At 45.3% G+C, this 15,458-nt stretch overlaps 1 protein-coding gene across 7 annotated transcripts in view; it reads left to right on the top strand.

The window, feature by feature from the left end:
* The window catches only part of GPSM1 (G protein signaling modulator 1), a 290,121-nt gene that overhangs the window by 208,078 nt on the left and 66,585 nt on the right, over positions 1-15,458 (top strand). For all 7 annotated transcript variants that reach the window (XM_072124469.1, XM_072124470.1, XM_072124468.1 and 4 more), the window contains 2 exons: positions 9,182-9,252; positions 10,328-10,492. In XM_072124469.1, coding sequence (XP_071980570.1) covers positions 9,182-9,252; positions 10,328-10,492 — 236 coding nt within the window. The remainder of the gene's footprint in view (positions 1-9,181; positions 9,253-10,327; positions 10,493-15,458) is intronic.

The raw sequence follows: 15,458 nt of genomic DNA, 5'->3' as shown, positions 1-15,458 counted from the left end.
ACCGTCTCCTGGAATCCGGGCCAGTTCTTCCATGAAAATTTAAAAAAAAACTTTTTTGAGATCACAGTAAAACCGACAAGACAGAGAGAGCATTTAGAAATACTCTGAGGATTTCCGTTAGTCTACTCTCCGCTTGGCAGTCGCTGCAATAAATACTTTAAGGGAGAGGATGCAGCGCAAGGTATCCGAGACTGAATTTAGATTCAGAAGCAGCTGAGCGCTGGAAGGAGAATGGGCACCGGATGACGGGACACAGCACCGGAGACTTTCACCTAAAATGTGGCCGCATAATCCGCACTGTTAACATGGGAATAGAGGGTTAAAACTGTAAGTATTTTAATGAACTGAATAGGGTTTACTTGAGATGACTCTTACGTGCTATCAGGGGGGTCATACCGTCATGTGATTCTTCTGGGGTTGCAGGGTGGAGCATGATGGTGACAGCCTCAGTAAAAAGCTGAATTGTGTTTTATTCATTTAATATATAATGTGTAAACCTTGTGAATACAGGCAGTCCCTGGGTTACATACAAGATAGGTTCCGAAGGTTTGCTCTTAAGTTGAATTTGTATGTAAGTTGAAACTGTGTTTTATAATTATAGCTCCAGACAAAAAAAAAATTCCCCAGTGACAATTGGAGTTTAAACATTTTTTGCTGTAATGGGACCAAGAATTATTAATAAAACTGCATTACAGACACCTTACAGCTGATCATTTCAGCTTGGGATTCTAGGAAAGCATTCAGAAAGCTTCACCAGAGGTCAGAGGGGCCCGTCTGTAACTAGAGGTCGTCTGTGAGTCGGGTGTCCTTAAGTAGGGAACCTCCTGTATACTCTTGTGTGCGGCATAACAAGGCAATCGTATGAGCCAGGTGTTAGGGTAGGATTCAAGACATCCTCTTTTAGTGTGCGTTGGCTGCGTGTTTCTAATCAATAAGCATGCGTGCACATCATAAGAAATTAATTCAGACACATTTGCTGATTTAAATCTCACTCATGCGATCATGGCCATGGCAAATCTGCACTGCTAGAACTTTGTTTGGTTTCACAAAACTATATAGAAATTATGGAAGAAGCAGAAGGGGCGGAGAATTCCCAGCTCGTGTAGTCTCTTGATTGGAGAACTTCCTTGCTGTTGCTTATGGACGTCAGGATTGAAGTCTTGTTGACATTCTTTAGCTTTAATTGTTTTCGTTATGATCACGATGCCGGCGCCATCTTATAATGAAGTCTCTGTTACAATGATTTTAGGAAAATAGAACAAGTAGAAATGACAGGATTTGATCTATCAGCAGGTTTACCTTAACAGTCCCCCCCTAAATCCTGGAATTTCTCTCAGCTACTCTTAGTCTAGAAGGACCTACAGATCTGCCCATATGTGCTTCGCTCTCCTCTTCACCAGTTGGATGACAGCAGACCCCTGTTGGGTGCGCCCCCATTTAGTGGACTTTCACATATGGGAATCAAATCTCTACTCTACCTCTCCCTACTCCAGGGGCTGCTTGATATGTTTCAGGGGTGGTTGATCTTAGAGGGATATCTTCATTATGCAAATTTAGGTAACTTGAGTAAGGGGTCTTTGGCTTGTCTAACTACTGATACCCATGATACTAGGCGGACTTGATGGGGGGACCACATAACACACAATAAGTGACGAGAGCAAAATCACAATCCCCAATATCACCCCCACTTACAGGAAACCCTTCCAATCCCCCAACTACAAAGTGAAGGATATAGCGTCCACTTGGGTTCCCTGGACAGTCCTTCAATCTTTTCAAGAGCATGGGTAATCGATCCATAGGGGGCGATGTCATCCGGGATGTACATGCAACAAGTCACTCCCACCATCTTACAGACTCCTCCCTTCTCAGCAAGGGTCATGTCCAAAATCATGCGGTTCTGGGAAGCATCTCGGATATAATTCACAAATCTCTGTTGATTACAATAAAAACAGTTAACCCAACAAACATCTTTACTCATAGCTCTCTGGGGAATAATGATCTGTCATGGGGAATACCTGTCCATATCTGATTGTGGGCCTTGTACTCATCTGGGACCCCCCTTGGTGCTCCCACTGTATCTATATAAACGTTGTCATATAGGTGCTTCTCTCAGACCTCCAGAATCCTTTGGGATTCTCTACCTTTTCTTTATGTGTCTGATCAACCTTATCCCTGGGGATCACGAGGAAGGAATACACAAATGTTATCACCGTACACTTACCTTCCCAGCCTCTAGGCCTAACCTAACTCTCCTATCCCCACAAATCCTGTCCACATCAGACACTGCTATACAGGGTTACCTGTGCTGTCAGTGTTATTGAAGGTCATTGTCTTGTTGCACCAACCGTAGGTAAAGTCTCCTACCCTGGGGGCATCCTGGTCAGCCCTATAGATACAGTGCTAGTCATGGTTGGGGTGTCCCTGAGCAGTGATAGTCATGGTTGGGGTGTCCCTGAGCATACAGTCAGTCAGAAGAGACCAGCTAGCAAGAAGAATAGGTTAATCTGCAATAGAAAGCATGGAAGCGTGCTGACTTCCCTCTAGCTTCACAGACGTGGCACTGGTCAGCAGGACTTGGAAAGGACCATCGTAGCGAGGCTCCAGACTCTCTCCCTGGTGTCTCTTTACCACCACGTAGTCTCCAGGCTTCAGGTTATGCGTCCTGAGGTCTCTGTCCGCATCTGAAAAAGGAATCAGAAACACTTTTGTCGACCTTTTTCAAGGCCTGGCTCAACTGTATGGCGTGTTCCACCTGGTTTCCTGCCATCATCTCTAGGGTCTGTGGGAAGTAGGGGCCTAGTCTGGGTGCACAGTGAAAAAAGTACTTCAAAGGGGACAATCCCATCTTTCTGGTGGGTGTGGTCCTAACTGAATGATGGTCAGCAGGAAAGCACTCGGGCCATGGTTTCCCTGTTTCTTCCATGGCCTTCTGGATCTCTAACTTAAGAGTGCCGTTTAAAGTATCTCAAACGCACCACCAACTTGGGAAGGGTAAGGGGTGTGCAGGGCCTGTTCTACACCCAGGAGGGACAAGGTTTCAGGTCTTTACCTGTCCAGTGAAGTTGGTTCTGCGACCGGACTCTATGGTCTCTGGAAGTCCAAACCTGCAGAAAAATCTCACTCACCACCTTCTTTACCTCAGCTCTGGCAGTAGCCTTGGTCATGGGAGAAGCTTCTGGCCCCCCTGGAAAGAGATCAATGCACACAAGCACGTACTCCTACGTACCACTTTTTGGTAGCTGGATAAAATCCATCTGCAGTCTCTGGAAGGGATACAGCAGCTTGGGTGTCACCTTCTGTGGGGTCTTTACCACCTTACCCGGGCTGTGGCGGGCACAGACTATAAAGGCTTTCACTAGTCTAGTGACAGGGGAAGTAACGCCCGGGGCAAACCACTTGCGGTTTATGTGCACTAGCATGGCTGTTTTGGATATGTGTGTGTGTACGTGGGCTACTTGACTTACTGTCGGGTGCAGGGCTCTGGGCAGGCACACCCTCTCTCCCAGCATCCAGGTCCCATCGGCATCTGGGCTCCAGCTCTCCTCCACACTTCCTTCACTTCTGATGACTTTCGGGCCACCAGGGACTGGAACACCTGTGGATCAAACTTTTAGCTCAGAACTCACCGCTGAGACTTCAGGACAGTCTCTGGGCTCCATCGGTGCAGCTGCCTTCGCCATCCCGTCAGCCACATACTTGCCCTTGGCTTGTGGAGTTACCAGATTGTGTGTGCTTTTACTTTTATTATCCCCACCTCTTGTGGAAGTAAGAGAGCATCCATGAGCTCTTTAACCAGCGTGCCGTGCTTAAAGGGGGTCCCTGCAGAGGTGAGGAAATCTCTAGCCTTCCATATGGGTTCATAGTCGTGTTTAGACCCCACAACTATACCTTGAGTATAGATGTTTGTCCTTTTACCTTACACCAGCTGTAGCGCTTCCCTGAGTGCCGTCACTTCACCTCCTGCGCTGACCTGTGTGGAGGGAGTGGTTCTGCTTGTACTACCTCATGTGCGCCACTGACCACTGTATATCCAGTGTAGAACCGTCTGTCTTCTCCTGCAGACCTGGAGCCATCTATGAGAAAAAACTCAACATCTGCGTTACTCACCCTTCTCTCCCCCCTCTCTGAATCCTGGAAGACTGGCGATAGAACGAAGGATTCAGAGCTGTGCACCTTATCAGTGTATCCTGGGGCATCAGGAGTGCACACTGGAGTCTGAGCTGTCCGGCCTTTGTACAGATGCTTGGGCTGTACTTGGGTGAGGACACTGTGCAAGGTATGTGGGGTTTGCACAGTAACTGAGTGATCTAGGGTCTAGGATCAACTCACTGGCCTTGCTGAGCAGATTGCTGGCTGCAGCTACTGACACATGAGGGGCTCCCCTCACGACTGAGTCTAACCGGGCCTAATAACGGGCCACTTGGGAGGCCACCACGTTCCTGGGCTAAGACACCTGTGGCCTAGATACTCCGTGCAAAATAAAATAAAAGGTCTGGTTCAATAGGATGTGCCTAGGGCTGGGGCAGACAGGATCTACCAGCTTAAGGATATGGAATGCATCAATTGCCTCCTGACTAAGGGCAAATGGGGAAGAGGCAATTCAGTCAGAAAGGGGCAGCAGACCTTATCCCAGGCCTGCAGGAGCTGGCCAGTCCTAGAATCATGTGAAGAGGCTTAGGGCCTCAGGGCAGGGGCACATTCTGGACTGCCAGCTTTCTTTCCTCTGTCAGGTGTCTGCCTGTGGCTGAGAAGCAGTGGCGTAGGAAGACTACCTTCTCCTGGTAGTACTGGAGTTTGTCTCAGGAAACTTTACAACCCTTCTGGAACAGAAAACACATAAGGTCAATAAATGCATCCTGGCAAACAAAAACAGTAGGTCCTCCGCATACTGAAAAGGAGAACATCCAGTAAGGGGCAGTCTGTCAGTCTACTCCCTGTAGGGCCGTGGGGTACTGGCTGGGTGAGTTTTACCCCCCTTGTGGGAATCTACATCAGATATACTGGAATACTGAACTGGTAAAGGCAAATAGGTTCTGGCAATCTTCATGCAGGGGCACAGAGAGGAAAACATTTGCCAAATCAATAACCGTGAATAATATATCACCCTGGGGACTGCTGCCAGTTTGGGCTAGGGACCACTCATTGGCAGCTTGGAGGTCATAGACCATCCTACAGGTATCCAGCTGTGTTTTCTGGTTCTTTTCCTTGACCGGGAATGGGCTAAAATCATCATCGGACTAGCAGAGGAGAGTCACAAATCAGTTTTACAATGAAAGGCACTAACTCTGTTTGGGGGGGCCGTTCAGAAGGGGGACTGTTCTCGCTGACATCCCTGTCTATTACCACCACCCCTTGTCCTGCCCTGTTGGGGGCGTCTCTGCCACTCACTATGGTAATGTCTCCTCCCCACCGTCGAAAACACGCCCACTTGGGTCGGTCGGTTGAGACTATTGGAAATGTAGTCAGTGTCACTTTGCCGTGGTCTGTGAAACTGGTCTCTGTTTCCCTCTGGCTTTCAGTCACAATCTTATCAATCCCTGTATACGCAAATCTGGTAGAGATGTCTCCAGTCCGTTAACACCTTTGGTAACAACCCACACAACTACAACTGTAGTAACAACTACACTGTCAGTTCATTCCCCATGTGTCCCAAAGCTGCAAACCGTTCCCATGGGACTCTTCCATTACCGTGTGCGTCTCCGCTTTATCTCATCCAGACATTTAGGATTCTCTTAACTATCTATAAACTTTTGGCCAGACTCCAACATTTCAACAAAATCCAGGTACACTTATGTTGGTTTTTAATCAAAAAGGAACAAAAGTCAGTCATAGGCTCTGTAATACAGTCGGGGGGCTTGTTCTTGCTTAGATTGTTCATGGGGGTACACAGGAGGACATCACATCATACTGTATCCCTGTTCCACAACCAAATACATTCCTTCAAGTCTTTTTTAGATTGTCAGGGAGAAGTCTAAATGCAGCGATCTGCCCCCTTCTGTAAACAACTTCAGCTTACTGTAGCGTCAAGGTCAGAACAGAACACAAAGTGATAACACAGCTCAGACAGAGCCCTAGATTTTTGGAGAACTTCAGCGTCAAGGCCATGTACATGTCTTCACAAAACAAAACGCAGCTCCAACAGCCCCCACCCTTTTGTTAACCCCTTAAATGCCAGAAAGCAGGTACCAGACACATTGCAACATTTTTTTATAGTAATTTTTCTCTAATTGTCAGGATCAATAAATTTTAATAATACTCAAATAAACAACATCCCTCACTCCAGGACCCCTAGCAGACGCCCGAAAAGATGAAAAAGCATGGACAGATGTTGTCCTACAAAGCCCCACAACAGCTTTTATGGCTGCCAACAGCAATCAACTTTCAGGGACTTGAAGGGAATATAACTTAAAATGGCCGCCACTGAAAAATAAACTGACTTAAGATGGCCGCCACTGAAGAATGGTAGGGCGTGTCATCTTCTCTAACCACCAGATACAGGGGTGGAGTCTGGATTACAGGGGCCATTTTTCACTCCAAGGAAAATATAATTAAATCTCTTTTTCTCAAATTCTTTCCACATCAAAAACTTTTAAATGTCCCTTATCACCTGTCTCTTTCTTAAACGGCACTCTGAAGGATCCCTGTCACTCTGTCCTGGTCCGTCAGTCAAAGTTAGAGGTTCTCAGAGTCTGTTTGCATGTTTACAAGTTGTACAATCATCAGATCCTCTAACACATCCCAAAACTCTCAAACCTTCATTATTACTTTTTATTTCACCGCAAACCTGTTCCATTAAATCAAATTGCACTTTTCCAGCAGTCCTACTTAATTCATCCTACTTGACTCAACAACCTTCTCTCTACTTACATCAAGCCAATCTTCTGTCTACCTCATTTTTCCCTTCTTTGCACTGAACTATCGCTAGCGCACCAGTGGTTCCCTCTGGGAGGACGTCCTTTCTATTCCGAAACCGCAGCATAATTTGTCCGAGACCCTTACCGTGCAGCTGCTCACGGCTTAAGGGCTGACCTTCAAGCTCCCCGATCACCAGTTATAGAGACTTAGCTCACCGCGTGTCAGTTACAGAGGTTTATCAGAAGGTCTGACCTTCAAGCTCCCCGATCACCAGTTATAGAGACTTAGCTCACTGCGTGTCGGTTAGAGGTTTATCAGAAGGTCCCCGCTTAACGATCTCCCTTTTTCTCCTAATTCCTGTCAAATCCCCAGACACCCGTTCTTTACCCGTTCTCCTATTCTGGCGGCCTATGTTTGGCGGGCAAACATCCGTCCTTTTTCTCCTTATTCTGGCGGCCTATGTCTGGTGTGCAGACATCCGTCCTTTTTCTCCTAATTCTAACGGCCCATATGTCTGATCTTCACTGCGGCTTCGCTACACTCCTCTCTATATGAACTTCGAATGTCCTCCCCCTCCCTTTCTGTTCTGGCTCAGCAAAGCGCATACACACAGCAGCCAAGGCACTTCTCATACAGAGCTATATAACAATTCAGACCCCGACGCAGGACACCAGGTGGCTATACATATTTACCCTCCAATCCCAGCTGTCTACAGCCACAGGTATCACCACTCCCCGAGTCACAGGCAAGTCACAGATTAACATATGTTATCTGAAACTTACCGTGATCGTGGGCTGATCAGACCCAGTCGGGAAGTGGTGACCCCGAGGCTGCAAACGGTGCTGGAACGAGGGGGCGTCCTGGTCATCCTGATCGCGAAATCTCAGCAGTGCCTCCAATGTTAGGGTAGGATTCAAGACATCCTCTTTTAGTGTGCGTTGACTGCGTGTTTCTAATCAATAAGCATGCGTGCACATCATAAGAAATTAATTCAGACACATTTGCTGATTTAAATCTCACTCATGCGATCATGGCCATGGCAAATCTGCACTGCTAGAACTTTATTTGGTTTCACAAAACTATATAGAAATTATGGAAGAAGCAGAAGGGGCGGAGAATTCCCAGCTCGTGTAGTCTCTTGATTGGAGAACTTCCTTGCTGTTGCTTATTGACGTCAGGATTGAAGTCTTGTTGACATTCTTTAGCTTTAATTGTTTTCGTTATGATCACGATGCCGGCGCCATCTTATAATGAAGTCTCTGTTACAATGATTTTAGGAAAATAGAACAAGTAGAAATGACAGGATTTGATCTATCAGCAGGTTTACCTTAACACAGGAACCATCCAAATATCTGGCCATGGATGAAGAATCCAGACACACACCTACACTGCTTTATATAGCCGTGTGTATGGTGGAATAATTTGGGGATTAAATTGTGCTTTTTGGATACTAGCGGTATTAGTTTTATTCTATGGAATTAGGTAAAATGACATTAGGTTGATGTCCTATAAGACTGGCTTATTGTCAGATCCATCTCATCACCATTAGTGTTACTATTACACCCGCTTGTGCCTATGGTTCCTTGTTACGATCACCCGGCACCATCTTGATTATGGTGTAACATACTAGATTGGACCTTAGACTTGCCCTGTTGAATGCATGTGATGCTTGGATAAAATCCTGGCTGTAGTAGATGTATGTCCTGAGATACAGTACCCAAGCCTTGGAGAAATATCTTGAGAGCTTGTTGATAGCGGCTCTCTGTATGGTCATTATAGAAGGTGCCTCCTACATTATAGTAATAGAGAAAGGTGCCATAAATCACATCACAAAGACGAAGAGCAGGAAAGCCGTAAACATAATATGAGATGAGAGCGTTTCCTGGACGCTCGGGCAATGCTTTCATCATCCATGTGAGGCTTCTTAATGGTGGACAGGCAGATGTCTACATTATCTCATCATCCTGGCGAGCTCCAGCGTAGATAAGGAAGGGGGGGGGTCATGCCAGGGTCAGGTATATTTTATCTAAAAAGAGTACAAACCTTATGATGGAAATGGAAACTTTGACTCACCCATTTACCCAAATCATGGTGCCACCATGTCAGAACCATAAGTCACCCTGTGACCCTAGTGCAGGGGGCTATTGGGTCATACCAGGTCTCTGCCATCCCTGCATGACAAATACATGTCCAGTCCTGGATGCACAGCAATGAACATTTCAAAATTTGTTCAGCTCTAAAATTGGGCAATAGGATCAAATAAAGTATCTGCTGTGAACAGAGCAAAGTCTAATGTGTCTCATGTTTTTTGTCTTTTCCTTTGTAGGTGCCAGACCGAAAAGGCTTCATCGGAGTAGTATGGACAGCTTAGACCTGATAAAGTTCCCTTCAGAAAAGGTGAGATGAAAGCACACAAGGAGATAAATGATACACTTCAAGGGTTTGTCCAGCATTTAGTATTGATGGTTTATCCATAAATACGGGGTCAGCGATAGAAGGACATCTAGACCCAAAAATTATATAAAACAATTTTAACCTGTTGTTTGCAGGTCATTTATGCAGCAATTCACATCCAACACAATGTACAGAATGAAGTAATTGAGGCACATTTACTTACCCGTCCCGTCGCGATCCCCGCCGTGTATTGTCCGACGAGGATTCGGGTCTTCCGTGATTCACTAAGATCGTGCGTCCAATTTCCTGCGTGTGTCGCTTCCCCCGCTGAGGTCCGCCGGAGTTCATCTTCTTCTTCCCGGTGCATGTGAGTGCTGATATTGCGACACAATTTGGTTTTTAAATTCCGCGGTTTGTCCGGATGCAGCGTTCGGACCCTTAGTTAATGTGCCCCATTGACTATATGAGGCTGTGTATCTATCATGTCTATTCCCATTCCTCTCGGCAGCAATCCAGTTCTGCTGCAATGGAAACATCATAAAACCCCAGGATCTGTCAGCAGACTACAGAATAATTTACTACCTCATCTTAAAAAGACCACATTCTGCTGTAACCTGTGACTTTATAACATAATATCATAATGAACACCCTGTGTATATACCTGATATAAAAGTGTCCTGGAAATAGATAATAGGAGAATTCCCAGTGTAAACTGCACAGACATCTTCATAAATTAGCTGCATCTTTCCTTGTCTGTGCTCCTGATGAGTAAACCCCATACCAGCCATAGTTTATTCTAGTTATAGTAACAATGATGGCTGCAGATTATTGGTGCACTAGGGGTCACTGTAGAGGCAGGGTTATGGATACTCTATTTATGTGCCAGGATTGTAGCTGGACTTGGTGCACTGGGGGCATGCCCTCACACTGCTGTGCATTGAGCTGCTGCACAGCCTCTCCCTCCTGCTCCTCGTGTCTTTAGTTTTGCATGATCATTCCCGCTTACATCTCCTAATCATTAGACAAATCCATGTGATTTTGAATTAAAAGTTAACTTTTTTAATTGCATTTTTTACAGACCCAAAATGGTGACAGTCACCACACGCCAGGAGTAAAAAGGGACTATTCTACAAAACCAGCAAGGAGTAAAAAATACAAAGAAAATCAGTGTTCTGCAGACTCAAAAACACAGGAGCCGACCCCGCTGGATGCAATGGATGTCAGAGTGCAAATGCCGCATCTGGTAAGGACTCGTTCACTATAATGTCTAAGTAATAAGTAATAGATCAAGAAAATCTATCATCCAAATCCAGTATGATTACTCATAGATCTGGGCACTTTGACCATGGTTATCTTATATTTGTTTTCCATGGCCTCCTTCCTTCCAAAATCAACTTGTAAAATTATGCTAATGTCCTTGAAGGGCTCTGGAGAGCATTACCAGGGCCCCTTTCTGTTGCACGTTGCAGGGGCACTTACCCCATCCAAGTGTGTGAGATTGCATCTGGCAAAGGGAGGGGAGACATTGTAAAATCCTGTGAACCTGCAGAATGGAGGGGCTTTGGTAAGACCCACCAGAGCACTTCTGGCTTATTAGCATAATTTTGAAAGTTGATAATAGAAATAAGGAGGCCATGGATAACAAATATGAGAAGATTACCACAGTCACAGTGCCGGGATCTGAGTAATGTCCCTGGTCTATCATGATGGATTTTGATGGTAGATTTCCTTTTATAGGGAACCTGTCACCAAGTCTGCAGATCCCGAAGTAGAAGTATGTCCTTTAGTGTTGAGGGTCCTAAACTTCAGTAACTGAGTGATAGATGAGTTTATCAAGTCTTTTCACTCTTGAAGTCTCTGACTTCTCCCTGTGGCTCCCGCTGCCTGGACAGTCAAGCAGAGGGTACGGCTCGTGGCTTCATGGCTCAGTAACACATGACCCCAAATTGATAATAAGTTCCTATTCAATATAACTTCGCACTGCCTGCAGCGTGTGTTGGCTTACTTTACACCAAAGTCTTAAAAGGGTTTTACCACGAAGACAAGTTAGGTCCTATCCACGGGATAGGGCCAAACTTGCTGATCAGTGGGGGTCTCAGTGCTGAGACCCCCGCAAATCGTAAAAACGAGGGGTCCGTCAGAGTAATGGAGCAGACGGCCGCTCATGACCATTCTGCTCCATTATTCTCTATGGAGCTGACGGAGATCGCTGAGCGCGGCACTCGGCAGTTCCCGTCAGCTCCATAGCAACTAATGGAGCAGACTGCGGTAGTCGGACCCCTCGTTTTCGAGAACTGTGGGGGATCTCAGCACTGAGACCCCCACTGATCAGCAAGTTAGGCCCTATCCCATGTCTTCGTGGGAAAACCCCTGCAAGTCTTGCCCCTTCCTGGTCAAATAAGGTACCAAATTGTGTACGAAATGTGAGGCAAGGATCATTTTTTTTTATGCAAATTAAGTAAGAATTCAATCTTCACCCTGTTGTTTGTGTTACACTTACAGTCCGTGCATATTATAATATGAAAGGTGCCTTCTCTTGGGGATACACTCTGGACACCTTTATCCCTGGTCGTGTATTGCTGTGTGTGATTCTGAGTCTTATATACTCTGATGATTATATTTTATGCTTCCAATGAATATATGATGTATTTGTTGTATATAGCATGATCTTTCCATCCTACATCTTATGTTATGGGCACATCCTCTATGTCATACAGTGCTGTGCCATACATGTGACCATGTTACATACTGTGTCATACTACCGGAGGGTATAAAATGCAGCTGCAAGTCACCAGGGCTTGTTCCGGGAAATTAGGAAATCACTGTATTAATTTTAGGTTGTACAAGTGAGAAGCTCGTCCTATCAATGATCCATAGAATTACACCCGAGCGGCGCCGCTTACATCAATGTATCCAGCAAGGTGACGGCTAGTCATTAGGCACAATGCTTGTCTCACTATGTGCAAAGTGTAGTATTAACACATGAAGACGGTGGCCACCCATTAACCCTCGCTGGTTATTTACTGACATAGGGTTGTGCTATATTTTACACTCATTTATCACATCAATCATGGAAAGGCTATGAACTGGCCCCATCTCCTCCTGCTCGCTTTTTGTGCTACTTTTGCAAAGAAATAAAAGTATAAAAGAGCAAAAATGTGAATATTTTTGCACAAAAATTGCAAACGCTAAACTTTTAGGAGATCCCAAATACCCCCCATGTTAAATAGTTAATGGCAGTAGCTTGACTGCAACATTTCCATGTAACTCATTGATTCGTGGATATAACATTTATTATTTCTGGTATATTCTATGTACATATATAATAGAGGTTACAGCATTGGAGTGGCTTTCACCTCCTCTATCCTTGGCCCATGTCCCTCTGGCTTTGCCTGTAGACAAGACGTCACATCAATCACCTTCCTGCCGGCCCTGGTCGCTTTCCCTTTGGCAAGTCGCTTTGGACATCACTGGCCTTGAACGTGTCCGCAAGGGCGCAAACAGAGAGCAAGGCAGACATTGAAGTGACAGGGCTGTAGGGGCGAGAGGAACCGCATCACTGACGACCTGACACATACAACTTTTATTTTATATACATGATAAAGGAGCTCTCCGCGTTGGACGATTCCTTCTTGTTATGTGGGGAAAATTTATTATACATTAGCATAAAAAAATGAAAATTTTTGTGTAAAACCTGGTAATTTACTGTTTTACACAACATTCACCATTTGGCCAGGGCTCAGCAGCTTGCTCAATAGTCATATTGGGGCAGATTTACTTCCCCGTCCCATCGTGATCCCTGTTGTGCGTTGTCCGACGAGGATTCGGGTCTGCCGCGATTCACTAAGATCGTGCGTCCAATTTCCTGCATGTGTTGCTTCCCCGCTGAGGTCCGCCGGAGTTCACCTTCTTCTTCCTGGTGCATGTGACTGCTGATCTTGCAACACAATTTCGCTTTTAAATTCCGTGGTTTGTCCAAATCAGTCAGGTTGTTCGACGGCCACGCCCCCCCCCCCCCCCAGATTTGTGTTGCATACAAGCCGGCTCCGATGCGCCATAATCTGATCGCGTGCGCCAAAATCCCAGGGCAATTCAGGGCAAACCTGTAAAAAGTCGGGAAACCCGATTAAAGTGCGCTGTTTGGACCCTTAGTAAATGTGCCACATTGTGTTAAAAACAACAATTTTTATACATTCCCCTCGAATGTTTCTCCCCTCGGCCGGGCGGAAGGGACAGTGTTTAACTGTTCTGTAAGTAAAACATTTCCTGCGGTGACATTTTTATAGAGAACGAGTATTTCTTTCTTGCACGTTTTGTGTATAATATTTACATCCTGGCAGATGTAAAGTATAAAGCCGCTTCCCCGTCCCATTCATCACTTCTTTATTCTCTATATGTAGCAGGCAGCCTGGGGGACGGGTGAGATCGGAGCTGACATCTCGTCCCCGTCCACTGGATTGTGAATCATTGTGGAAGATAAAGGTTTCTAGTCTATGATAGACTGGAGAAAGGCTTTTTGCACCAGGGGCAATTGTTCGGATTGCTGCCCTGGTCCTGGATTTAAAGGGGTTATCTAACTATAGCAGATATTGTTTGTTCTGACCACAACTTCATTGCAGGGGGTTAAATGTCTTTGTACCCCCCTGAGCCAGCTTCCTTCTCTGTTACTGTGAAGGTGGGGTAAAAAAGAGGACATGTGACCATCCGTCAGCAGCCGCCCCAAAGTTGTGGTTAAATGATAACAAGAGCTTCTGTCCATAACAACGATTCTTCCTATCCTGGATAACCTGTGCCTTTAAAGGAAATCTACCACCAGGATGAAGGATTGTAAACTGAGCACACAGACATACAGCTTTATCTTCTTTTGTTTTTAATTAAAAAAAGGCTTCAAAAATCATACAAATGAGTCTGAGGGGCTCCTGGATGCTTTAATGCCTATGGAGCCCAGAGCCCCTCAGCCTCATGTGGATAATTTTAAAAGCCTTTATTTGTAAAAACCTGGTCATAAGAAGCTAAAACAAGAGCAGATCCTGCCAGAGGGGGCACTCACCAGCACTTTCAAAGGAAAGGGCAGACACTTATAGAAAAGGAAAACACTTATAGACCCAGGCACTGTGACTTAGGTAATCTTATTATAATTGTTATCCAAATTGTTATCCGTAATTCTGCAAATGCGCCTGAAGGGCTCTGTGGGACATTGAGGCCCTCTGTGCTGCTGCTTCACAGGCTGTTACACTGTGCAGGAGCACTTCTCCCTCCCAGGTAGAGGGAGGGGGAAGTGCTGAGGGAGCAGGACTTTGAGTGAGACAGTGTAACAGCCTATGAAGCTACATCACATAGGGGCTCTAGTAGAAACCCTGTAGCCCTTTATCATAATTGAAAAAGTTTATTTTAAAAGGTAGGAGGTCATTGATAACAAATATAAGAAGATTACCACAGTCACAGTGTCTATGAGTAAGTGTCCCTGGTTTATCAGGATGGATTTTGATGGTAAATTTCCTTTAAATACAACAATAGCAAAGACGCCTGGCCCCTCTCCCCCGTTACTCCTCTGCTAACCTGTATTATACAGTAACGGCTTCATTACTTTATAGAGTATCCTTGTACTTGAAGGCGACATGTGCTTCTACATCTCAAGGACCCGGCTCCCTGTACAATTGTGACCAGGATGTGCGTACATTGAGTTCTGTGTGTGTGTGAATACTTCACCCATGAACACCCTGTATGTCACTGTCCTTGAGATTTGTTCTTTGGGAATGAATTCATGCAAGACCTGAATTACAAATACCCCACGACTATAGACAAGACGTGCACCGCACATTCACAGCACGTGCACTGCAACCACGTCTCATTTTCTATAATTGTGCCGTACCTGAAATGCAAATGTAAGAAACGAAGGACCGCTATGATAAATACTTGTCCTATATTCCAATATATTATTACAGGTCATTTGTTAAAGTGGTTGTTCCTCAAATAGCCTTGTTTCTCATTAAATCCAGACCATAATAATAAACATTTTCTATGTAGAATTATTGGGAAAAGCAATGCCTATAGGAGAAGATATTGTAGCAGCAATGTTAGTTTAGCGCCACCTGCTGATTCTACAAAGAATCTTCACTGTGACCACCTCTGTAAATGTGCCAGGGTGGACGCACATGCTCAGTCTTGTTATTGTAGCTGTAGCTTCTTGTGATACTAGGTCATCACTA

Source organism: Engystomops pustulosus, chromosome 9 (assembly GCF_040894005.1).
Source record: "Engystomops pustulosus chromosome 9, aEngPut4.maternal, whole genome shotgun sequence".
Lineage (NCBI taxonomy): Eukaryota > Metazoa > Chordata > Amphibia > Anura > Leptodactylidae > Engystomops > Engystomops pustulosus.
Note: the sequence above shows the minus strand (reverse complement) of the source record. Positions and strands in the feature narration are given on the sequence as shown.